A 27,994-nucleotide genomic window follows, 5' to 3' on the forward strand; every position below is an offset into this window, starting at 1 on the left:
AGATTTTGCCTGGGCCTTTCACATTTCTCTTACTTTAGTCAAAGACTTCATCTATTGAGAAATAAATGTTTCCAAATGGAGAAAAAAAGAAAAATATGACCAAAAGCTGTTTCTTACTCACCATCTCTGAAATTCTTTGAAACACGGCACGAAGTTTGTTTAATGATATAAATCTTATTACAGAAGTGATGAGGAAAAATGTCTTTTACTTTTCTTTTCCAGAGAGAAATATTCTAACAGTTCAAGGGAAAACAGATGTTCATCTGTTTTAGGTGAATCATATGAAGCCTATATTCAGCCAGGGAGTGAGCTGGCTTTATTTATTTTGTATCTTGTTTAAGTTTTTTTCCACTAAACTGGAAAATGAAAAATTCAATCCCAAACTGTTATATTTTGGTATAGTTTGCCAACTTAAAAGAGTTAAAAGAGAAAGTCTTTTCTAGACAGGATTCTTGTGGTCCTCTCAGAGGCACTAATGAGGCTGTGTTTTCAATATCTGATGTGTCCAGAAACAAGGGCAATTCTGCAGCCAGGGAGATGTCATTTCAGTGGCATCTACCTTTTATGTACAAACCATTACCCATTCTGGAACCAACATTCCAATCTGAAAATGTTCAAACTTAGCAAATAACATTCAAAGTTACTTTGAACTCAAAAAATTCATATTGATAGTTTGCTATCAAGCTTCATTTGCTTTAGCATTCTGAGAAAATATTCAAACCAAGTACAAGAAAACATGCATACATTTATCCAGATGTCTGTTGTTTCTTCATAGATAATCAGTGGCGTCACAGAGTCAGGCACTGATTCGATGAGTCTCTGTCTTTCCATGGCATCATCTTCTACTGGGATAAATAATTCAGGTGAGATCAACACTATCTGTAGGCGAGTTTGGGAGCGATCTAGTAGGATAGCCCACGCACTATTTAAATAAACAAAAGAAAAGCACAAAATAAAGCACACTCTTCAGAAAATGAATACTCCACTGATCTTTCCCCTAGCACCCATCAGTTATTTCTATAATCACAAAGAAAGCATTGCTTTAGTATATGTTAAATTATCACTTACAAACGGCTAATTAAAAGTATTAGCTTATTCTACACTTATTTTTAAAAGTTAAGCTTGAGTAGAGTTTTTAAAAGTAGTTTTCTTTAAATTTCCAAAATTACAGATGGCCTTTGAAATTGTTTTCTCCCTTTAATGTCGATAAATGCCTCATGAAACTCCTGTTGTCCACATTAGACACAGGAACTACATGTAATCATCTTCACATAAAGCTCTACAAATATTTCTGCTTAATTATTCAATAAAAAAATACATACTTATATGTGAGCCTAAAAGTCATACAATTTAACCACAAATAACACTGTGAAACTGTGACTGGCTAAGAGACAGAATTAAACTGCAATGCACCTATGCTTATAGGATTACAAGTCCACTTAGTTCAGGAAAAATTCTTTGTGCAGAACTATCTACACTTCAAATTTACATGTGAAGGCAGCTCCAACGTAAAGGAAAACCTAACAGCACAGACAGTTCTGGGTCCTAAATTATGTGTAAAGAAGTGGCAATTTAACATACGCACTATTTTCCCTCTGGAGTCCATCCAGCTCTGGCAATATATTCAACTCCTTCAAACAGAATCTCAAAAGGCTGAATTAGTTCCTTATCTATGACATCTATAAGCTATTAAAAAAGAAAAAAGGAATCTAGTTATAGAAGACTGAGATAAGTAACTAGCTTATTGGTCTACTTAAATCACTATCTTTACCAGTATACTTTTTCAGTCTTAGGTACACAGGATTAACAAAACCAGCAGTAGGTCATGGGTTACCTATACTGGTGCTCTTACACCTAAAAAGTTCTAACTACAAGAATTAGCATAGTCTAAAAGTCTTTTCCTGTGAGTTTATACTAACAGAACTCTTGATAATAACTGGTAATATCAGATTTTAATCACTTTATAGACTCTAGTATCTAAGAAAAATAAGTCTCTTCTTCCTTATATTTTAGCTTAAAATACTATTTTTGTAATATATTAGTGAAATGGTCCTGAGTAAGCAAACTTTTTTCCCTTAATAGTCTAGCTAACACAATTTTAAATATACTTTTTAAAAAATGGACAAAGGATGTGAATAGACAGTTCTCCAAAGAAGATATACAAATGGCCAATAAGCACATGAAAAGATGCTGAACATCATTAGCCATCAGAAAAATGTAAATCAAAACCACAGTAAGGTGCAACTTCAAATCCACTAGGATGGCTAGGATAAATAAAATGTGGTATATCCATACAATGGAATATTTTTGGGCGATAAAAAGTAGTGAAATGCTGTTACGTGGTGCCAACATCATGATTAGTGCTTGAAAACATGATGCTAAGTGAAAGAACTCAGACTAGATACTGTATGATTTCATTTATAAGAAATGTCCAGAATAGGCAAATCCACAGATACAAAGTAGATTAGTGGTTGCCCAGGGTTGTGGGGCATGGAAAGGTTTGGGGGTGATGATTAAGGGATGTGAGTTTCTTTCAGGGGTAATGAAAATGTTCTAAAATTGACTGTGGTGATGGCTGCACAATTCTGTGAATATACTGAAGGCCATTTTAAACTTTAAATGAGTGAATTGTACTGTATGTGAATTATATTTCAGGGATTTCCCTGGCAGTCCAGTGGTTAAGACTCTGCACTCACAGTGCAGGGGGCCCAGGTTCGATCCCTGGTCAGGGAACTAGATCCCACATGCCGCAACTAAAAAAGATCCTGCACGCGGCAATGAAGACCCCACGTGCCGCAACTAAAAAGAACCTGTGCAGCTAAATAAATAAATAAATATTTAAACTGTGTGTGTGTGTGTATATATATATATAATTATACTTCAATAAAGTTGTTAAAAAAGTCTAGCAGAGAAGACTGTTTTTTAATTAATTTTGTGTGCATTTAGCTTATAAGCATCTGTCCAAATGGAAAGTAGCAGTATTAAAGAAATGAGGGATATTTAATCTACTGTAGACATCTATTCAACACAGAAGGTAACTCACCAGTCAGTAACCACTATTTAAGAAATACTGATCTGGAGAATTAACACAGGCAAAGAGGAAAAATACTGGAAAGGAGTGGTAAATATGCATATCCCCATATTCCTATCTTGGGAACCAGCAGAAAGTTTTCAAAGTAGAAAATTAGGTCAACCTGAAATCGTGATCTGTAGATGTCTCAGTAAGTTCAACAAGTCCAAAAAATAAAAAAGCATATCTAAAATCTCTATTGACAGACTAGTCAAATGATACAAAAAGTTAACATTTTATATTTACCCTTCCTTCAGCATCAATCAGTATTTCCGACATCTTAAAAGTGACTTTTGGATTTGCTGTGCCTTTAGAAAGAGACATAAATGAATAGTAATGCATATCCAAGATTATTCAAATGAATTTTGCCAGATCAATCCTTTTTATACTTTAGTCAAATGAGGAATGCTGCATATAGTCAGGACTTTATTGCATAAGAATCTCAAAACTCCTTTTCAATTCATAATTTTTAATATGGCTATAAAAAAAAGAAACTGAAAAACATCAAGAGTTAGTTTGTAATGAAGGGGAATTTGTATCATTTCACAATTGAAACGCTATAAATAGCAATATGAGAAAAAATTACTAATTTATTAAGAACATAATCCCTTAAAAATCTTTATTTCCTAGCAAAGGTACTTCTTTATTCATTTCTTGAAATAATCAGTTTTGTGCACTTCCTCACCTTTGAAATAATTAAAAAGGATCAGCCTGTCATTAAAAAATCTACTTCAGAGACACTTAAACAACCCATCCTTACTAAATCTGTAAAATATCCATGTTGACCATACCTCTGGATGAATGCAGAAAGAATCTTGTTTGAAAAGTAGGAATGAGTGAATATAAATGCCAATGGAATACAGTACCTGTTTTAGGATAACGGAATGAATCTGCCCTCCTTGTTTCCAACATAGGGGACGTAACATGAATAATTTCCACTTCGGATTCATCATTTTCTTCATACAGAATTCTAAGAATTTTACTGCCACTGGGAGCTTAAAAGGAAATTAAATATTGAAAATTTAGGAGAATTATGCCAGAAAGTAATCATAATTGACCATTCCCTCTAGTATTATATCTCCCATAGTGAAAAATAGTTTATACATAAAACATGCTGCCTTTTATGTATAGAGTATATGTACAATGTATTAGGCTAGAATGTAAAACAAATTTCTAACCAGATCACAGTCAAAAAGTTTGAAAGCTACTGCTTTAGAGAGCTGTTTCTCGGCTACTAAAATCCTTGTGAATACACCAAGAAAAAGGAGGAATTTGTGCTCTTTTTTTCTGATCCATTCATACACCAATTTGGCCACTGTTCATGCAGACTCTAGTCAATCCTATGTTTTTTATAGCAACTCCCATTAAAGGGTGGTATTTTTTATATTGCCACCAATGTTGCCACCAACAAGCTTCTAGATGAAAAACTGGCAAGGAGAGTTGAAGGACTTGGGGTACTGAACCACAATACACCTGTTTTTTATGAGAACTCATTATGGTGAGATATAGCCTGAATATTTTAAATAACTACTGGTAGGATCCAATCTTCATCACTTCAGAATCTATTTTAAGAATCTGTGCAGTTAACTAATTGGTAGTTGAATCTCATAATACTTTAATTGACCTGTAATATATTATTTTGAAGGCTCTTACTTGTTTCAGCTTCTGGACACCACCAATAACCAGAATATCTATCAAATTCTTCTTGAAGAACAAAGGTAGCAACTCCAGCTGATCTGGGATCCTCTTCCATGTTGGCTAGCTCTAGACAAACATAAAAGCAAAATTATCACAGAAGTTCTCTATCTTTTCATAGGTACAAAGCAGAATGATTCCATTTATTCTGAAAGGCAGCTATAGTATAGTGGTGAACTGTGGAGCCAAATGGACTGAATTCAAATCTGGGTTCCATCATTTACTAAATGACTGACCCTGGGCAAAGCACCTGATCACGTTCCACTGCAGTACCCATTTATAAATGGGAATAAGAACCTACCTTATATGGTTGTTATGAGGATTAAATGAGTTATTTTACATAAAGTACTTAGAACAAAGCCTGAGCCATAGTATGTGTTCCATAAATGTTAGTTATTATTTTCCCATTTAGCTAGGACCATGGGAAAAAGAATACATGTAAAGGGTCATGGTGACTTTTTACTCTCCTACACAGAGAAGCACATCTTTAGACCGAGAATGGGGTCTAACAGATCATGTAATTCACCATTTCTCCTTCCTCCCCTTCCTCTTATTTAACCAAAGCAGATGAGCTTTTATGTGTTTTACACTTAGGTTTCCAGCAAATAGTCTGAAGGGAACTCTTGCTTTAAGAACAAAATCTAGGGACTTCCCTGGTGGTCCAGTGGGTAGGGCTCCACACTCCCAATGCAGGGGGCCTAGGTTTGATCCCTGGTCAGGTAACTAGATCCCACATACATGCCGCAACTAAGAAGCCCACAGGTCTCATCTAAGACCTGGCGCAGCCAAAATCAATCAGTCAATCAATCTAAAAAACCCCAAAGCCATAATTATGTAAGATTTCATGACATGGGAAAATGTTTACAATATACTTGAATTTAAAAAAGCATATTGGGCTTCCCTGGTGGTGCAGTGGTTGGGAGTCCGCCTGTCGATGCAGGGGACACGGGTTCGTGCCCTGGTCTGGGAGGGTCCCACATGCCGTGGAGCGGCTGGGCCCGTGAGCCGTGGCCGCTGAGCCTGCGCGCCCGGAGCCTGTGCTCCGCAACGGGAGAGGCCAGGGAGGTGAGAGGCCCGCGTGCCGCAGAAGAAAAAAAAAAATAAAAAAAATAAAATAAATAAAAAAGCATATTACTAAATGACATGTATACTGATTCCATTTATAAAAGTGTTATACAAATACATATTTTTTAAAGTGTCAGGATATAAATCAAAATGTGGTCCTCTCCAAATAGTGAGACTATGAACAACCTTTTTAAAAAGAATTGCTTTATAATTTACAAAATCTTTATAATTTACAAAATCTTGCTTTACTGTTTACTTTGAAAAATGCATATACTTGTATAACCACACCCTATCAAGACACAGAATATTTCCAACACCTCAGAATGTTTTCTCATGCCCCTTCCCAGTCAATGTCCATTCCTGCCTCAGAAGCAACCACTGATCTGATTTCTATCACCATAGGTTAGTTCTGAATATTCCAGAATTTCATGTAAGTGAAATCATTCCTGCCTCAGAAGCAACCACTGATCTGATTTCTATCACCATAGGTTAGTTCTGAATATTCCAGAATTTCATGTAAGTGAAATCATACAGTATACACTTTATGTTTTTGCTGAGTGGTATTTCATTGTATACCACAGTTCTTTTATCCATTCATCTGTTAATGGACATCTAAGCAGCTTCTAGTTGCTATTATAAATAAAGATGCTATGATTATCCTTGTATAAGAATCTATGTGGACATGTGTTTTCCTTTCTCTTGAATAAAGACCTAGGACTGGAATGGCTGGGTACTGTAAAAAATTTACCTTTAAATTTATAAGAAACTGCCACACAATTTTCCAAAGTATCTGTATTATTCTATACTCTTACTAGCAATGTATGAAAATTCCTCTCCACCATTTGGTGTTCTAACGGGTGTGTAGTAATATCTCGCAGTGATTTTAATTTTATAGGCAGGTTTCACTGTATTATGTTCTCTTATCTGTATTTTCTGTATGTTGTCTGAAACAAATGTGTAATATGAACCAATAACCCCTTATCCAAAAATTTTGAGTCCAGAAGTGTTTCGAACTCAGAATTTGGGGGATTTTTTCATATTCATACATCTATGCATAATTATGTCACGCTCCAGCAGGGTAATCAAATATCCTGTAATCAAATATACTAATATTCCTGCAGCAAATTTAGGAATAGGCACACTAAGTAGGATTAAGATTATAAATATCCTCAGGTCAGTTCAGGTCAGGTTTTGCCACCAAATGAGTTTTAGCACCAACCTAATGAAAACTAACCTCAGTTTTCAGAGTTCCTTAATTTTGGAATTAATGATATAGCCAAAACCGGCACTCAGTTTTCTTGGATCTTTCAACTACTCCAAACTTATACCTTTCATACTGCTTTATATTTTGTTCTCCTTTAGATGTGAGACTGTGTATCGCTCATTTATATCTCCCTATCACTTACTACAGACCTCAATTACTAAGATTAATTAGATGAATAAATGGTATCATCTTGTTCTCCCAATAAGATATGTCCTTTGAGAGTAGAGGTTGGTATTAAGTTACCTTTAAATTCCTCTATTATAGGAGGCAGAGAATAAACAAATGCACATGCCAACTGACTATACCCACCCCAAAGGGGACTTTCACTTGGAAACCTACTGTGAATAAGAGGGGTAAGAGTGATGTTGCTTACTCTCTACCTACCTTTCTATCTAAACACACACTTAGGGCTTCCCTGGTGGCTCAGTGGTTAAGAATCCGCCTGCCAATGCAGGGGACACGGGTTCGATCCCTGGTCCAGGAAGATCCCACATGCTGCGGAGCAACTAAGCTCGTGCGCTACAACTACTGAGCCTGCACTCTAGAGCCCGTGAGCCACGACTACTGAAACCTGCACGCCTAGAGCCCGTGCTCCGCAACAAGAGAAGCCACCGCAATGAGAAGCCTGTGCACCACAGCGAAGAGTAGACCCCGCTCGCTATGACTAGAGAAAGCCCGCACGCAGGAACAAAGATCCAATGCAGCCCCCCCAAAATTAGTTAATTAAAAAATTTTAAAATGGTCTATTTTACATGTTCAAAAAAAAAAAAAAAAGAAGCAGTACACTATTTCCCATTTTCATTTGTATAAAAGCTTTGGAGAAAAACATACACATCTTTTCTGTGCTTTCAGTACTGCTTAGCATTATTATAGTCACTTCAATAAAAATTAAATATTTCCACAATACAGAAAGTTTTATTTTTCCTACTAGGACAAAATAACTAAGCAGGCTCTGCAAAAGGGGAGACAAATTTTTAGGTAGTTCTTATAGTGTGTACTAGATTTTTCTGTTTGTTTTCCTAAAAACAAGATTAATTTTTTAAATTAAATTTTATTTTAATCAGAACAGCTTTGGGACTTCCCTCGTGGTCCAGTGGTAAAGAATCTGCCTTACAGTGCAGGAGACGCAGGTTCGATCCGTGGTCGGGGAACTAAGATCCCACATGCCACAGGGCAACTGAGCCCGTGAGCCGCAAACTACAGACCCCACGCGCTTTGGAGCCTGCTCACCACAACTAGAGAGGGAACCCGCACGCCACAACTAGAGAGAAGCCTGTGCACCGCAACAAAGAGCCCGAGCACTGCAACGAAAGATCCCGCATGCTGCAATGAAGATCCCGTGTGTCACAACTAAGACTCTACACAACCAAAAATACAAATTAAAAAAAAAAAAAAAAAAAGAACAGTTTTGGGGAAAACTCTGGTAGTCTTATTAGGCTAAAAGAACAATCAGGTCAGAGGTGCTACTGTTGTGCTGTCTGAAAATGACCCTTAAAACAAGGGAGCATTATATAGGTGGTACATACCAGTTATCCACTGTACTTTTGTCTTTTTTCATTTAAAAGATTTAAGTTTAAAGTATAAAGATCACCCAGCAAGTTTCAATTGGAAAATGTAAGCAAAAGTAAATTAAATTTTAAAAATACTTTTCAGGAAAGTAGATTTGAAGAACTTGAATTACCATTGTGCACATAAGTAAGCCTCCTTTCTTCTCTCGTTACAATGTTGGATATCCATATATCATTGCTATGTATAAAAGCAATCCAGTCTGGATCAGCTGGGCATAATTTTGGATCCATCCGAATGTTGGGACAACTAGTCTCCACTAAATTGGGCCGTAAGGGTTGTTGCTAGAAAAGTAAACAACATTTAAAGGCAAGTATCAGGCTGATACACATTTGTTTACCATCACCCTTCCTATAAAATGAATAATAATCCCAAGTACAATATCAACTACAATAACTGCTCTCCAGAAAAATGTACTTTCATATGCCTTAACTTATAAGAAAGGACTCATTTTTTTCTATGAATTAATAAGCTAAGCATAACAGGAGCAGAAATAAAGACAAAATAAGAGCACTTCATAAATTCTGTTGTCCAAACCTGTTTAAACAGAGTAATTATCGTTTGTTACATGCTTTTATTAAACACTTATTTGACTATTTCACTTATTAAATATTTCTAATTAATTTTACCAGTATAAAATAATTTGCTCATAAAAATGTAATGAAAGCTAGAATCATCATAATTCTATCAGAAGAATAGTTCTGATATCACATTAAAATTGCCTAGAATACAATCAAACATTTAAAACCATTTACTGAGATGAATCAAACTTTTAGGGAAACCAAAGAGGGACTGCCCTGTGATATCATTATCTTCGAAAATCCACCTCAGCACTTACTCAAAAAATGGCACTGATGCCCTTTACTAATTCTTCCTACACAGTAGGTGTTTTTAGTATTTTAAAAATTGTATACTAATGTCACTGAAAAAATTATTAATTCTTAAAATTGGAAATTAATACACATATTTCTTGTTTTCTTTACTACTAAATTAGTAGTAAACAATTGGTGAAAAGAATTTTTTAGTTTGTTTAATTACCTTTCTGATTTGGACACAAATAACTTTAGGACCCAAAAACAGATTTATCAAGTAGTAACATCAACTTACAGTAAATCCTTGTGGCCCTCCATCTTTTACGTGATAAATTCCACTACCAGCTTGAAATAGAAATGTTCCACTTCCTTGGTGGTAATCATAAGAAGCAATTCCAACTGTTCCGATTCGTTTTCTTTCTCTCAATAGCTCTTCTTCTCGAGAATACATTCCATAGTCCAGTGTTGCCTAATACAGAAAGAAAGTCTCACATTCCAGTCTTCTGAAAGGTGGCTTTTTGCTTTTAGCACTGAAATTCTAGCAACTCCAATATTATTGGGTTTACATTTTGAGTGACCCCAAAATTTGCCAGCAACTTTAAAAAGATTAATTTCAGGAAGTCTGCTGAAAAATTTCTTGGTAAAGGGTCCCTAGACGATTACTGTATACATTAGAGAGCAAGAATTAAGTCTCATCACCTTGGCTTGGCATTCAAGATCTTCTACAACTTAAATGTAATATAGCAGTTCTGCATGCATTTAAGAGCAGACTCTGAAGTCAAGCAGTTTGAATCTAGGCTTTGACTCTCATTAGAAGTCTGACTTTGGGCAAGTAGTTTAATTTCTTCAAAAGTAATTTTCTTCACTTTCAAAGTAGTAATAAATCATCTACTTCAGCTTTGTGAAGATTAACTTAGATAAAAATATGTAAAATGTTTGGCACAATGATTGGCACAGAGTAAAGTTCTCAAATATCAGCTGTCATTAGTACCTTTCCACTAATCCACTAATACTGCTTTAATAAAACCTTAGGTCAGGCTTGTCACACCAATGATGTAAAACCCAATATGCGGTGTCTGCTCCTGGCCTTTGTTCCATCACGCCCCCCTCCCACCTGAGGCCATTTTTCTTTCTATCCATCCAAGTTTTACTGATATCCCAAAACCTTAGCCCTAATTCAACGTTGGCCAGGAAAGTTTCCTGATCCACTATGGTGTACAGTGATCTCTTCTTTGAAATTTATATGAGTTACTATCTCTTTTACTCATTTGGCTATGGTTTTGTTTTTCACTTTTTTTCAGTATTTCTGACTAGAAATAGATTAAAAAAAAAAAAAAAACTTGAGAGCAGAATCTGTCTGATTTTTGCTTTCCTACCTAAAGCATCTGTTAAAATCTCCCTCAAAGAATATTTGTAATCAATGATTGATGATGAAGAGGCACCTTCCCAAACTAAAAATATTATTTGACACATATATAAAATTAAAAAACAATATATAATAAAATCTAATAAGTGCCAGTTTAAAAAATTTACATCCAGGGGGCTTCCCTGGTGGCGCAGTGGTTGAGAGTCCGCCTGCCGATGCAGGGGACGCGGGTTCGTGCCCCGGTCTGGGAAGATCCCACATGCCGTGGAGCGGCTGGGCCGCTGAGCCATGGCCGTTGAGCCTGCGCGTCTGGAGCCTGTGCTCCGCAACAGGAGAGGCCACAACAGTGAGAGGCCCACGTACCGCAAAAAAAAAAAAAAAAAAAAAAAAAAAAATTTACATCCACATCTTCCCTCACTAAGATTTCTTTATGATAAATAAGGGGATAAAGGAATGGTAAATAAGGGAAACAGACATGGTTTCTGCTACCAAGGACTAATACTATTTTATGTTATGTTATATTATGTTATTTTATTTGGCCATGCCATGGCTTGCAGGATCTTAGTTCCCTGACCAGGGATCAGATACCGGCCCCCCACAGTGGAAGCGCTGAGTCCCAACCACTAGACTCCCAGGGAACTCCCAAGGACTAGTACTTTAAAAGTAGCCAAGTTCAGGGACTTCCCTGGTGGTCCAGTGGTTAAGAATCCACCTTCCAATGCAGGGGACGCAGGTTAGATCCCTGGTCAGGGAGCTAAGATCCACACATGCAGTGGGGCAACTAAGCCCACATCCATATGTCACAACAAAGACCCAGTGCAGCCAAAGTAAAAAAAAATAATAATAAATTTAAAAAAAATAAAAAAAAATAAAAGTAGCCAAGTTTATATATCCGGAAAAAATCATAATTCGAAAAGATACATGCACCCCAGTGTTTACTGCAGCACTATTTACAACAGCCAGGACATGGAAGCAACCTAAATGTACATCAACAGAGGAATGGATAAAGAAGATGTGGTACATATATACAATGGAATATTCCTCAGCCATAAAAAAGAACAAAATAATGCCATTTGCAGCAACATGGATGGACCTAGAGATTGTCATTCTGAGTGAAGTAAGTCAAAGGCAAATATCATATGGTATCGCTTTTATGTGGAATCTAAAAAAAAAAGGGGGTACAAATGAACTTATCTACAAAACAGAAACAGAGTTACAGATGTAGAAAACAAACTTATGGTGACCAGGGGGTAAGGGGGGTGGGGAGGGATAAACTGGGAGACTGGGATTGACATATATACACTACTATATATAAAACAGATAACTAATAAGGACCTACTGTATAGCACAGGAAACTCTACTTAGTACTCTGTAATGGCCCATATGGGAAAAGAATCTAAAAAAAAGTGGATGTATGTATATGTATAACTGATTCACTTTGCTGTACACCTGAAACTAACACAACATTGTAAATCAACTATATGCTAACAAAAAATTTAAAAAATAAAATAAAAGTAGCCAAGTTCATTGGCAGAAATGTATGTCTCCAAAATTAAGCCAGCATACTGAAAGTAAACGTTGTTCAAGGATGGCAAATACATGTGTATACTTGCAAACTTAAAATAATGTCAAGTGAAGTTAAAAATGAGACAACCTTGGAATCCTGCTAAAAATCTACCTAGTTTTCTTATATCCATTGTAGTACTTTTTAATTAATGTTTAAATTCATATATACATATATATGTGTATATATACATGTATGTATGTGTGTGTTAGGCTCCAAAAGAAAAAACTAGAAAATTCAATGTTTTATTAATTCTAATCTTTTTGTTTTAAATATCTTTTAAGACTGTTTCTGTTGACACCAAGAGCAATTTTGAGTATATAATTATATTTTAATTTCTCCCTCTTATTCTCCCTGAACGTCATCAGACTTGATCCATACTTAATATGTCTCAGGTTTGGGTTTTTTTTTTTTTTTGCTGCTTTGGGTCTTTGTTGCTGCACAAGGGCTTTCTCTAGTTGCGGTGAGCGGGGGCTACTCTTTGTGGCAATGTGCAGGCTTCTCATTGAGGTGGCTTCTCCTGTTGCAGAGCACGGGTTCTAGGCACGTGGGCTTCAGTAGTTGCAGCATGTGGGCTCAGTAGTTGCGATGTGTGCGCTCAGTAGTTGTGGTGCATGGGCTTAGTTGCTCAGTGGCATGTGCAATCTTCCCAGACCAGGGATCGAACCTGTGTCCCCTGCATTGGCAGGCGGATTCTTAACCACTGTGCCACCAGAGAAGTCCCCTTAACATGTCTTAATGTTTAATAATCAGAACACAAGACATTTCAGAGCTAAGAAATTAACTTTCACAAGAGAACTCTGCATTTATAACTTTGTGATTATAAAATTTATTATTTGAAAGAGTATCAAGCAAGATGATAAAAAGAACCCTGAAAAAGATCTATTATGAGGAACAAGGTTAGCTTTACCAGATATTAAAAAATTAAAACATGAATAAACAAAATGAACAATGGTACAGAGTAGAAAATCCAAAATAGAAAGCTGAATACAGAAATTAATAAGAAAGAAGTGGTGGGTAAAAGATGAAATGTTAAAATCAGTGATTACTGATTTAAATTTTATCAGTTGGAATTACTGCATAGCCATATGCAAAAAGATAACACTGGATCCACTTCCCACATATTCCAAAAGGGTCAGAGATTTAAATGTTAAAAATGAAACCAACTTCCACTTCTAGCCAAGATGGAGTAACAGGGACGAGGTATGTTCTCGTATCTGAAACAACTCAGAAATGGACAGAATATATGAAATCATGTTTTCAAGACACTGGACATCAGACAACAAAGGACAGCAATCCCTGAGAAATGGGAACCAAATGAGGTGTGCCTTACAGTTGTCCCAGATGTTGGCACATGGAGGGGGAAGCCAATAGGTCAAAGAAGAAATCACAGGAAATCAAAAAATACTTTGAGATAAAAGAAAACACAATATACCCAAACTTAAGGGATGCAACAAAAGCAGTACTCAGGAGGACATTTATAAGTGCCTATATTAAAAAAGATCTCGGGCTTCGCTGTTGGTGCAGTGGTTGAGAGTCCGCCTGCCGATGCAGGGGACACGGGTTCGTGCCCCAGTCCGGGAAGATCCCACATGTCACGGAGCGCCTAGGCCCGTGAGTCATGGCCGCTGAGCCTGTGCGTCCGGAGCCTGTGCTCTGCAATGGGAGAGGCCACAACAGTGAGAGGCCCGCGTACCACAAAAACAAACAAAAAAAAAGAGATCTCAAATCAATAACCTTCCACCTTAAGGGAGTTCCCTGGTGGTCCAATGGTTAGGGCTCTGTGCTTCCAGTGCTAGGGGCCCAGGTTCTATCGCTAGTGGGGGAACTAAGATCCTGCAAGCCACGTGGCATAAAAAACAAACAAACAAAACCTTCCACCTTAAGATACTGGAATAAAAGAGCAAACTAAATCCAAAGCAAGCAGAAGTAAGGAAATAATACACATCAAACTGGAAATAAACAATAGAGAACAGAAAAATAATACAGCTCAACAAAACCAAAAATTGGTTCTTTAAAAAGATCAACAAATTTGACAGATTTAGCTAGAATGACCAAAAATACAAAGAGAGAAGACTCAATTTACTAAAATCAAGAATGAAAGAGAGTTGCTACTAACGATCTTATGGGGTTAAAAAGGATTATAAGGGAATAGTATCAATAAGTGAATAGCAACAAATTAGATAATGTAGATGAAATGGTTAAATTCCCAGAAACACACAAACCACCAAAATTGACTCAAGAAGAGATAGAAAATCTGAATTGACCTATAATGAATAAAGAGATTTGAGTTAGTAATCGAAAAGCTTCCCACAAAGAAGTCCAGGACTAGATGGCTTTACTGATGAGTTCTACTAAATGTTTAAAGAAGAATTAAGACCCATCCTTCTCAAACTCTTCTTAAAAAAAAGAAAAAGAACAGGAGCAAACACTTTATAACATTTGATGGGGTCAGCATTACCCTGATACCAAAACCAGACAAAGACATAACAAGGAAATAAAACTACAGACCAATATCTCTTATGACTATAGACACAAAAATCCTCAATTAAATACTGACAAACTTCCAATAAAGATGTAAAAAAAAAAAAATATATATATATATATAATTGGAGAGTTAAATATGGTGCCCATATCTAACATAAATAGAAGAGCATTCTAGAGCTATATGTTTAGGAAAATTTAAATTTGACAAATAAAATCAGCATTGTTGCAGAACTGCAATATTTGCTCAAACCATGGGAAAAAAAAAAGAAAATTCACTCTGACAATTTTTCTTTGAAAATTGGAATATTTACTCAATTTTTAACATATTTACTGGAATAATTAGGTTTAATCATCATCAAAAAAAAAAATACTGACAAACTGAATACAGAAGCGTATTAAAAGGATTATAAGTGACCAAGTGGGATTTATCCCAGGAATGCAAATTTGGTTCAACACATAAAAACCAACCAATGTAATACACCATATTAATACAATAATGGAAAAATGTGACCTTCTTAATAGACCCAGAAAAGTCATTTGACAAAAACCAACACCCTTTCATGATAAAAGCACTCAACAAACTAGAAATAATGGGGAACTATCTCAGTCTGATAAAGGGCATCAATGAAAAACCCATAGCTAATGTAATTCTTTTTTTTTTTCTTTTTTTTTTTTGCGGTACGCGGGCCTCTCACTGTTGTGGCCTCTCCCGTTGCGGAGCACAGGCTCCGGACGCGCAGGCTCAGCGGCCATGGCTCACGGGCCCAGCCGCTCCACGGCATGTGGGATCCTCCCGGACCGGGGCATGAACCTGTGTCCCCTGCATCGGCAGGCGGACTCTCAACCACTGCGCCACCAGGGAAGCCCGCTAATGTAATTCTTAATTGTGAAAACCTGAAAGTTTTTCCATCAAGATCGGGGGAAAAAAGGATGTCTGCTCTCCACTATTACCCAACATTGTACTAGTGGTTCTAGCCAGGGCAATTAGGTAAGGAAAGAAATGAAAAGCTTCTGGGTTGGAAAGGTAGAAGGAAAACCATCTCTATTCACAGATGATGCGTGATATATAGAAAACCCTAAAAAATCTACAAAAAATAATTAGAACTAATAAATGTGTTCAGCAAAGTTGCAGGATACAAGATTGATATACGAATATCAATTGCAATATCAACTAGAAGTTGGAAAATGAAATTAAGAAAACTCCATTCAAAACTTCATCAAAGGGCTTCCCTGATGGCGCAGTGGTTGAACGTCCGCCTGCCGATGCAGGGGACACGGGTTCGTGCCCCGGTCCGGGAAGATCCCACATGCCGCGGAGCGGCTTGGCCCGTGAGTCATGGCCGCTGAGGCTGCGCGTCCGGAGCCTGTGCTCCGCAACGGGAGAGGCCCCAACAGTGAGAGGCCCGCATACCGCAAAAAAACAAAAAAAACAAAAAAAACAAAAAAAACTTCATCAAAAAGAATACTTAGAAATAAATTTAACCAAAGAAGTACAAGACTTGTATAGAGAACACTGTAAAATACTATTTAAAGAAATTTTTAAAAATCTAAATAAATGGAAAGACATCCCATGTCCACAGACTGAAGATAATAAAGATGGCAGTAGACCCCAAATTAATCTAGAGATTCATTAGAATGCCTATCAAAGTTCCAACTGCCTTCTTTCCAGATATGCACAAGCTGATGCTAATAATATTCATATGGAATTTCAAGATAATCTTGAAAAAAAACCCTCACATTTTCCAATTTCAAAAGTTAGTACAATGTAGCCACATTAATCAAGACAGCATGATACTGGCATATGAATAAATAGGCCAGTGGAATAGAATTGAGAGTCCAGGAATAGATCCATACATTTATGGTCAACTGATTTTCAACAAAGGTGCTAAGACCACTCCAAGGGGAAAGAATAGCCTTTCAACAAATGGTGCTAGGACAACTGGATTCCACATGTAAAAGAATTAATTCGGACTCGTATCTCACACTATACATAAAAATTAACTCAAAATAGATCAAAGATCTAAATGTAAGGGCTAAAACTATAAAAGTCTTATACAATAAAACATAGATGGAAATCTGTGTGATAGTGGATTAAGCAAGTTCCTTAAGTATGACATCAAAAGCACAAGCAATCAATGAAAAATAGATTGACTGGACTTCATCAAAATTTAAAAATTTTGTGCGTCAAAGGACTTGTATTAGTTTCCTAGGGCTGTTGTTAACAAATGACCACAAACATAGTGGCTGAAAACAAAAGACATTTATTCTCTCACAGTTTTGAAGGCAGAAGCAAAATTAAGGTGTCAGCAGGGCCAGACTTCCTCCAAAGGCTCTAGGGGAGAATACTTCCTTGCCTCTTCCAGCTTCCGGTGGCTCCAGGGATTCCTTGGCTTATGGCACTATAACTCTAATCTCTGCCTACTCTTCACATGGCTTTCACCTCCTGTATCAAATCTCCCTTTCCCTTCTCTTATAAGAACATCAATGATTGTATTTAGGGCCCACCCTGAATCCAGAATTATTTCATCTTGAGATACTTAATTACATCTGCAAAGACCCTATTTCTAAACTAGATCATGTTCAAAGACACCTTTAGGACTTGGACATATCCTTTTGGTGGTCCCTATTCAAACAACAGGACATTATCAAGAAAGTAAACAACAAAAACTGCAAACAACCTGGTTAACAAAGTGGGCAAAAGGCTTGATTAGACATTTCTCCAAAGAAGATACACAAATGGCCAATAAGTACATGAAAAGATGCTCAATATCACTAATCATTAGGGAAAAGCAAATCGAACCACAATGAGATACTACCTCATACTCATTAGGATGGCTCCTATCAAAAAGCCAGAAAATAGTAAGCGTTGGCAAGGATGTGGAGAAATTGGGATTCTTGGGCACTGCTAGTGCGAATGTAAAATGGTACGTGGAAAACAGTATGGCAGTTCCTCAAGAATATAAAAATGGAATTATCATATGATCCAGCAATTCCACCTCTGAGTATATACCTACAAGAATCGAAAGCAGGGACATGAAAAGATATTTGGATACCCATCTTCATAGGAGCATTATTTATAATAGCCAAAAGGTAGAAGCAATTTAAGTGTCTGTTAATGGATGAATACACAAACAAGACGTGGTATATACATACAATAGAATATTATTTGGCATTCTGACATATGCTACAACATGGATGAACCTTAAGGACATTATGCTAAGTGAAATAAGCCAGTCACAAAAGGACAAATACTGTATGATTCTACTTCTATGAGGCACCTAGAGTAGTCATACTCATAGGAACAGAAAGTAGAATGGTGGTTGCCAGGGGCTTGGCAGAGAGGTAATGGGAAGTTATTGTTTAACGAGTATAGTATTACAGTTTTGCAAGACAAAGAGAGTTCTGTGGATGGATGGCGGTGATGCTTGCGACAATGTGAATGTACTTAATGCCACTTATGTACTAATGTACATTCAAAAATGGTTAAGATGATACATTTTATATTATGTGTATTATTTTTTTAAATGAAGGTATAAGAACTTCAGAGTAAGGTAAATGAAGAATAGAAAAAAGGGGAAGTCACAAAAATGTCTTATCTCGATAAAGGAGAGATCAAAATGTGTTTAAATGTATAGATTTAAATTAATGATTATAGTACTAAATACTTGCCAAAGGTAATTATGGCTGATTTTCTACCAATAAATTAATGATTACTGCAATTAAAGAGAAAGATAAAAAGACAATCCACAGAATGGGAGAAAAGAAAGTCCAGTATCTAGAATACATAAAGAACTCTTACAATTCAACATTAAAAAGACCCAATTTAAAATGGCAAAGGACTTGCACAGACCTTTTTTTTTTTTTAGGCCTCGTCATGCAGCTTGCTGGACCTTAGTTCCCCAACCAGGGATCGAACCCGGGCTCCCTGCAGTGGAAGTGCAGAGTCCTAACCACTGGATCACCAGGGAATTCCCCAGACATTTCTTTTCTTTTTTGTTTAAATTAATTAATTTATTTATTTTTGGCTGCTTTGGGTCTTTGTTGGCTGCATGTGGGCTTCCTTCTAGCTGCAGCAAACTGGGGCTATGCTCTGTTGCAGTGCTTGGGCTTCTCGTTGTTGTGGCTTCCCTTGTTGTGGAGCATGGGCTCTAGGTGTGTGGGCTTCAGTAGTTGTGGCACATGGGCTCAGTAGTTGTGGCTTGCGGGTTCTACAGCGCAGGCTCAGTAGTTGCAGCGCACGGACTTAGCTGCTCCACGGCATGTGGGATCTTCCCGGACCAGGGCTTGAACCCGTGTCCCCTGCAATTGGCAGGCGGATTCTTAACCACTATGCCACCAGGGAAGCCCTCCCCAGACATTTCTTTAAAGAAGGTACACAAATGGCCCATAAACACATGAAAAAATGGTCAGCATTACTGGTCATTAGGGAAATGCGAATTAAATAACAATGAGGTATCACTTCACATCCACTAGGATGGCTATAATCAAAATGACGGACAACAACCAGTGTTGGTGAGGCTGTAGGAAATTAGAACCCTCATACATAGCTGGTGGGAATGTAAAATGATGCAGCTGCCGCGGAAAGCAATTTAGTAGTTCCTTAAAAATGTAAACACAGTTACCACATAACCCAATAATTCCACTCCTAGATATATACCCAAGAGAACTGAAAACAAATCTACACAAAATCTTGCATTTGAACATTAAAAGCAGCATTACTCATATAAGCTCCAAAGCTGAAACAACCCAACTTTATCCATAAACTGATGGATAAATAAGATGTAGTCTAGCCATACAATGGAATATTATTCAGTCATAAAAATAAACGAAGCATTATTACCTGCTATAGTGTGAATGAATCCAGAAAATACTGTGTTAAGAGAAAAAAACCAGTCATGAAGGCCCACATATTATACAATTCCATTTATATGAAATGTTCAAAATAGGCAAATCTATAGAGACTCAAAGTAGATTAGTGGTTGCCTTGGACTGGGGTTAGAGAGTGTGCAAGGATGGGGAATGACTGCTAATGAGTTTCTTTTGCAGATGACAAAAAGTTCTAAAATTAGATAGTGATGATGGTGACAGAACCCTTTGAATACACTTAAAAAACATTGAATTGTATACTTTGAACGAATTGTATGGTATTTGAATTATATCTCAACAAAGCCGGTAAAAAATTTTTTTTAATGGAAAAGCTTATTCTATGCTAACAGTAATCAAAAGGAAGCTAGAGGAACTATATTAACATCAAAGTAAACTTCAGAGTAAAGAATATTGCTTGAAATAAAGAAGGTCATTTCAAACCAAGAAAGCAGCAGATTTACGAATAGGATATAACAATCCTATCCACTTATACCCCTAATAACACAGCTTCAAAATATATACTAAAGGAAAAACTAATAGAACTGCAATGAGAAACAGTCAAATCTACAATTATGGATGGGGATTTCAACATTCTCTCTCAATAACTGATAGAACAAATAGAAAATCAGTAAAGACATAGAAGACTAACAATACAATAAACCAATTTGATTTAATGGTCATTTATAGACCCAACAAAAACAGAACATATATTCTTTTCAAGTGAACACAGAATACGTACAAGGATGGACCACATTCAGGGCCATAAAACAAGACTTAAAAAATTGAAAAGAGGGCTTCCCGGGTGGTACAGTGGTTGAGAGTCCGCCTGTCGATGCAGGGGACACGGGTTTGTGCCCCGGTCTGGGAGGATCCCACATGCCATGCAGCGCCTGGGCCTGTGAGCCATGGCCGCTGAGCCTGCGCGTCTGGAGCCTGTGCTCCGCAACGGGAGAGGCCACAACAGTGAGAGGCCCACGTACCGCAAAAAAAAAAAAAAAAAAATTGAAAAGATTTAAGTCATACAAAGTATGTTCTTGGATCAGAGTGGAATTAAATTAGAAATCAAATTTCTGAAAAATATGCTAATATTTGGAAACTACATAGTACACTTCTCAATAACTTATGGGTTAAAGGGAAATAGGAAGTATTTTGAACTAAATGAAAATGGAAACACAACATATCAAAACGTATGTGCTACAGCTAATGTGGTACTTAAAGGGAAATTTATAACATTAAGTGCCTATATAAGAAAAGAAGAAAGGTCTCAGACTAGTGACCTCAGCTACCACCTTATGAAACTAGAAAAAGGAGAACAAACAAAATCCAAAGTAAGCAGAAGAGAAGAATTAATAAAGTTTAGAGCATAAAATGATGAAATAGAAAAAAACAAAATGACAGAGAAAAATAAATGAAACCAAACTGATAAACTCTTAGCCAGATTTATTAGGAAAAAAAAAAAGGCTGGGAGTGGAGAAGACACAAATTACATTAAATATCAGGAATAAGAGAGGGACATCACCAAAGATTCTTACAGACATTGAAAAGATTAGAGAATATTATGAAACTTATGCCAATAAATTTGATTACTTACATGAAATGAAAACACTTCTTAATAGACACAAACAACCAAAGTTTTCTCAAAAAGAAATAACATAATATGAATAGCACTACATCTAAGGAAGAAATTGAATTTGTAGTTAAAAACCTTTCCACAAAGAAAATTACAGGTCCAGATGGCTTCACTGGTGAATTCTACCAAACAAATTCTAGAAAATTAAAAAGGAGGAAATAACTCTCAACTTATTCTGTGGCTAGCATAACACTATTACCAAAATCAGACAAATTTCAAGAAAAGAACACTACAGACCAATATTCCTCATTAACATAGATATAAAAAAACTAAACAAAATATTAGCAAATTGAATCCAACAATATTTAAAAGGATAATAAATTAGAACCAAGTGGGCTTTATCCCAGGAATGCAAGATTGGTTTAACACTCAACAATCAAGTGATGTTTTGTTTTACCATATTAACAAATTAAAAAAGAAAAACCCTGTTCACAGCAGCACTATTTACAATAGCCAAGACATAGAAGCAACCTCAACGTCCATTAACAGATGAATGGATAAAGAAGATGTGATATACATACATCACAGAATGGAATACCACTCAGCCATAAAAAAAGAATGAAATAATGCCACTTGCAGCAAGATGAATGGACTGAGAGATGATCACACTAGTGAAGTACAGAGAAAGACAAATATCATATGGTATCACTTATACATGGAATATAAAAAAGAAGATACAAATGAGCTTATTTACAAAACAGAAACAGACTCACAGACATAGAAAATAAACTTATGGTTACCAAAGGGGAAAGGTGGGGGAGGGATAAATTAGGAGTTTGGGATTAGCAGATACAAACTACTATATATAAAATAGATAAACAACAAGGCCCTGCTGTATAGCACAGGGAACTATATTCAGTATCTTGTAATAAACTCTAAAGGAAAAAAATCTAAAAAGAATATATATATATATATGTATATATATATATATATCACTGCTGTACACCAGAAACTAACACAACATTGTAAATCAACTACAATTAAAAAAAAAAGTGAGAAAGCACTTAGAAAATTAAAAAGAAATACTAGCAATGATCAACCAGAAATTGAAATTAGAAAACAAAGCCATTTACAATAGAATAAAGAAATATGAAATATTTAGAGATAAATCTTATGAAGGACTGTGCGAGACTGGTACATTGGTTGCCTGTACCACTGAATGGGTGGGTAGGGGAGAATACAAACCAGTACAAGGAAACTTCTGAGGGTAATGACTGAGGTAAGGGTTTCACAGGTACATCAAATGTTCATCCAAATCTATCAAATTGTACACTTTAATATTTGCAACTTTTTATATGCCAATTATACCTCAATAAAGCTTTAAAAAATAAAACCATATAAGAAACCATATAAAGCACTGGATGAAAACATGGGTAAATTCTTTTATAACTTGGGTGTAGAAAAACTGTCCTAAGACAGAAGACACAAATTCTTGAAGCAATACCAAAAAGATGGATAAATTTTATTACACAAAAATCTTCCACATGGCGTGCGCACACACACGCACACACCATAAAGAAAGTAAAAATACAAATTACAACTTCAGGAAAACATCCGAAACTATATCACAGACAAAGGGTTAATATCTCCAGTATATAAAAGACTCCTAAAAATGAAGAAAAAGACCAATCACGCCACAGAAAAATGGGTTAGAGATAAAAGATGATCAACTTTGCCTATAAAAGAAAAGCAAATTAAACTACACTGGGATACCATTTCTATCTAACAGATTGGCAAAAAATCCAAATGTCTGACCACATACTGTGTTGGAGAGTCTCTGGGAAAACAGGCACACTTACACCTTACTGATGGAAATTCAAAATGGCACAGCTCCTATGGAAGAAAATTTGATAATATCTAGCAAAATTACAAAACCATATACATTTTGGTCCAGTGATTTCAGTTCTAAGAATCTAGCTTAAAGATACACTGGCAAAAATGTAAAAAGCCCAAACCATTTTACTGCACTACTATCTGTAATACAAAGATTGAAAATAACTAAAATGTCCATCAAGAGGGAACTGGTTGAACATGATTGGTCTGTACAACACAACACAGATGTAAAAAGAAATAGATTATGTATACAGTTGTTCTTCAGAATCTGTGGGTGATTGGTTCTAGGACACCCCCCACCCCCATGGATACCAAAATCTGTGGATGCTCAAGTCCCTCAGATTATAAAATGGCTTAGTACAGCTGGTCCTCTGCATCCAAGGATGCTGAACCTGTGGATATGGAAGACTGACTATATATTCTTACGGAGTGATTTGAAGGATACATTGTTATTTGAAAATTGCAAGGTGGATAAAATGTATACTGTATGTTACTATTTATCTAATGGGGATAGGAATATCTATGTAGTCGCTTATATTTTTAAAAAAAGAAGGATAAGCCATTTAAAAACACAAAGATTATCCAGAAGGAGAGGGGGAGAAATAGGGTAGAGGAGACGGGGAGCTTCTCTGAATACTTCTGGTTTTGTAGATCTGACTTTGGAACCATATAACTATTTTCTACAAAAATTAAATTAAAAACAAAGGAATTCCTAACACTTGAAAACAAAATGAAGCAAATGAATCTAATTGTATAGAACTGATAGCATGACCACACAGAGAAGACCAATTCCAAGTTACTGTTAAGTAATTAGCACTGATTCATTTGTTATTTTAAAACTGTTTTGTGTGTAGTATGGAGTAAAGCAAATGAGTAATCATACTGTTGTTTAAAACAGGACCTTGGGCACCAGAGAAAGAAAATTCATATGTAGGATAAATGAGGTTAAAGAAAAATCCTGTAGTGCAATATCTTAACTGGATATATCAGTCTGACCTTATATCTTATCTGAATTGATATGACTTCCTGGTGATCTGTACATTTCAAACACACCCACACACCCATACCCACACCCACACAAACAATGTATGTATTCCCTAGTTTGCCCAATAAAAAGACCTAGAAACAATTAACAACCTAATAATAATAAGCATCTCTAGTACCCAGATCATGGTCTCTTAACACCACTTTGCCCTAAAGGAACTAGAGAGAAATGGCTGATTCTAAGCATGGGATAAGCAATGTGAAGGATGATCATGACACATCTTCACAGCAGAAAGCAAGAGCACTATCAACTATTACCAGGGTCTCGTCAAAAGGATTTGACATGTCAAGTTGAAAGCGATTCCAACAGCCAAAAATAAGACATTTGTACAATAAGAATAATAACTGTCAATGGATCAAAAGATACCAAACAGGCTTACACTGTAAGTTTATAAAGATACAAAAACAAAATACCCTCCAAAACCCCTAACTGATCACGTATATAAGACTGTAGAACATAGATTATTTGAAAAATGGGAAATAAAGGACAAGAAACATCCTGACTTTCTATTGTGAACTAGAACTCAGAATAACTGAATAGTTGTTGAATAGCAGTCTTCTCTTTATAGAAGTTTTTCAGTTAATAAGTGAAGAAGGAATGATAAAATTTCACTGTTTTATAATGGATCTAGGTAATGATCAAAGGGTGCTATCATCACAAGATAAATAAGGCTCTATACGACTTTTGATGGAGGCATACAACGTTGTCTATGAAATATTATTTTGTTAACTGTGGTAAAATATATAACATAAAACTTACTATCTTAACAATTTTTAAGTGTACCGTTCACTACTGTTAACTATACTCACATTGCTGTGCAACCCATCTCCAGAACTCTGCCATTTTGCAAAACTGAAACTCTATATCCATTAAACTCATTAAACAGCAACTCCTCATTTTTCCTTCCCCTAGCCTCTGGCAACTACCATTCTAGTAGTCTATTTGACTACTTTAGGCACCCCATATAAGTGGAATCAGACAGTATTTGTCCTTTTGTGACTGGCTTATTTTACTTATCATGATATCTTCATAGTTCATCAATGTTGCAGCACGTGTCACAATTTCCTTCTTTTTTAAGGCCGTATAATATTCCATCACATGTATTGGGCTGGCCAAAAAGGTTAGTTCAGATTTTTCCATAAGATGTTATGGAGGGACTTCCCTGGTGGCACAGTGGTTAAGCATCCGCCTGCCAATGCAGGGGACATGGGTTCGAGCCCTGGTCCGGGAAGATCCCACATGCCGCGGAGCAACTAAGCCCATGAGCCACAATTACCAAGCCTGCGCTCTAGAGCCCACAAGCCACAACTACTGAGCCCACGTGCCACAACTCTTGAAGCCCACACGCCTAGAGCCCATGCTCCGCAACAAGAGAAGCCACCGCAATGAGAAGCCCACGCACCGCAATGAAGAGTAGCCCCCACTCACTGCAACTAGAGAAAGCCTGCACGCAGCAATGAAGACCCAACAAGCCAAAAATAAATAAATAATAAATAAATAAATTTATTAAAAAAAAAGACGTTCTGGAAAAACCTGAATGAACTTTTTGGCCAACCCAAGATATGCCACATTTTGTTTATTTATTCATCTGTCCATGGACACTTGGGTTACTTCCACCTTTTGCCTATTGTGAATAATGCTGCTATAGATATGGGTATAGAATTATTTGTTCAAGACCCTGCTTTCAATTCTTTTGATCTGTAAAGTATTATTGGGGGAGAAAAAAAGAGGAAACCTGGGTCTGATGAAACTTCGAGATCTGACTACCTATTTATATTTACAGAGAATACAGGAGACTGAAGAACATATCAAATAACACCACAGGAATACAATCAGCAAAACAGACCCTCTTTCTTCAATAGATAAACTGCAGTGGGGAAAAAAAGGATGGAAAGGAAAGCAATAGATTAAAAGTGAGAGAAACTTAAGAAACCTATCAATCAATTGTAATATATGAACCTTACTTAGATTCTGATTTAACAAATCAAGTGTAAAAAAAGAGAAATTTAAAAATCAGGGAAATTTGAATATTTTATATGAAGAAATGATCAATGATTTTTTAAGATATGATGATGTCTAAAAAGAATCTATATTCTTTAGAGATACATACTGACTTATTTAGGAGTGAAATGACATATTTGGGAACTCTTTAAAAATAATCCGAGATGTGGGACTTCCCCGGTGGTGCAGTGGATAAGACTCTGTGCTCCTAATGCAGGGGGCCCAGGTTGAATCCCTGGTCAGGGAACTAGATCCCACATGCATGCCGCAACTAAGAGTTCGCATGCCACAACTAAGGAGCTGGCAAGCAGCAATTAAGGAGTCCTGGAGCCACAACTAAGGAGCCCACCTGCCGCAACTAAGGAGTCCATGTGCTGCAACTAAGGAGCTGGCGAGCTGCAACTAAGACCTGGCGCAACCAAATTAATAAATAAATAAGAATGCCAACTCTTAAAAAAAAAATAATAATAATCTGAAAAGTGGGGATAGGGATTATGAGGGAGGACTGGTAAGGCTACAGTGAAACACTGATGGCAAAGATTTGAAAATTGTTAAAACTAGTTTGCATAGGACTCTACTTTTGTATGGTTTGAAATTTTCCATAATAAAGCTTAAAAAAAAAACCCAAAACTCTGACTCACTAATTTGCAACCTTTTCCATGAGAAAACTACCACTATTTCAGTTCAACACACTGTTCTTAGAATAAGGAATTTTTTTGTTTTAAAGGAAAGTCACAAACCAATGTAAGAAACAACATCCCTGATAAATAGTTGCAGTCAAAATGATTAGTTGTCATGGAACCTTTTTTTTTTACTTCCTAAGAGAAATATCACATTTTAGTTCATTTAGTCCAAATATTCTATTCAATACTCAATGTAAAAATAATAAATGAGAACTAAAAAGGCAAACAGTCACACCCAAACTACCATCTTGTTCTTGGGATGTTTTGAACCATTTACATATTGTCTAAAGACAAAATATTGAAGAAAAAAAAAAACCTAACCTTTGATTTTACATAAATTGAATTATGCTATTTAGAAAAAAAACTGAACTTAGTATTTTTATTTAACCCTTACATTAGTACTGTTACTAAATATTAGAAATACAAATTCAATTTAAAGATTTGAATAAAAAGCTTTCAGGAAATATACATTACTTCTTTTATGTGAATAACTCTCGCACCAAAATGTGAGAATTACATAACTAGCAAGTTTGTAGAAGGGAAAGATAGTTAAACAGGGAGAAAGGTAGCCAAAAAAGACCTGGGGACTTCCTTGGCAGTCCAGTGGTTAAGACTCCGCCCTTCCACTGCAGGGGACACAGGCTGATCCCTGGTAGGGGAACTAAGAACCTACATGCCGTGCCGTACTGGGCGGCCAAAAAACAACAACAACAAAAAAAACTGAATTGTAATATCTACTATCCCTAGTTTCAGATATTGAGAATTAAATGAAATTTCATGGTCATACATGCAAAAACATAAAAATGTTTTAATTCCTTTTGATTCATATCTACTTCAAATATAAAACCCCAATTGAATTTCTGTCCCTAAACAAATGCAGTATCTAAAAACATACACAAAATCATAGGAATAACAATGTTTAACCTTACCTGAAAAAGATCCAAAAGAGGCTTCCAAGAGAGCATTAAGACTGCTGCTCTGTTGATGGTTTTGGGAATTTCAGAATAAAACAGTGTATTTTCTCTGTTCTCACCAGACATAGCTATA

The 27,994-nt window shown here is 36.3% G+C and overlaps 1 protein-coding gene across 5 annotated transcripts in view; it reads right to left on the bottom strand.

Moving 5' to 3' along the window:
• Window positions 1-27,994, bottom strand: part of DPP8 (dipeptidyl peptidase 8) — a 60,491-nt gene that overhangs the window by 23,358 nt on the left and 9,139 nt on the right. For all 5 annotated transcript variants that reach the window (XM_082619838.1, XM_082619837.1, XM_082619836.1 and 2 more), the window contains 8 exons: window positions 27,877-27,989; window positions 9,768-9,941; window positions 8,776-8,944; window positions 4,724-4,834; window positions 3,937-4,065; window positions 3,317-3,378; window positions 1,586-1,686; window positions 745-922 (listed from right to left, as the gene is read on the bottom strand). In XM_082619838.1, coding sequence (XP_082475964.1) covers window positions 745-922; window positions 1,586-1,686; window positions 3,317-3,378; window positions 3,937-4,065; window positions 4,724-4,834; window positions 8,776-8,944; window positions 9,768-9,941; window positions 27,877-27,989 — 1,037 coding nt within the window. The remainder of the gene's footprint in view (window positions 1-744; window positions 923-1,585; window positions 1,687-3,316; window positions 3,379-3,936; window positions 4,066-4,723; window positions 4,835-8,775; window positions 8,945-9,767; window positions 9,942-27,876; window positions 27,990-27,994) is intronic.

This window comes from Mesoplodon mirus (genome assembly GCF_964341445.2).
Source record: "Mesoplodon mirus genome assembly, chromosome: 4".
Classification (NCBI taxonomy): Eukaryota; Metazoa; Chordata; class Mammalia; order Artiodactyla; family Ziphiidae; genus Mesoplodon; species Mesoplodon mirus.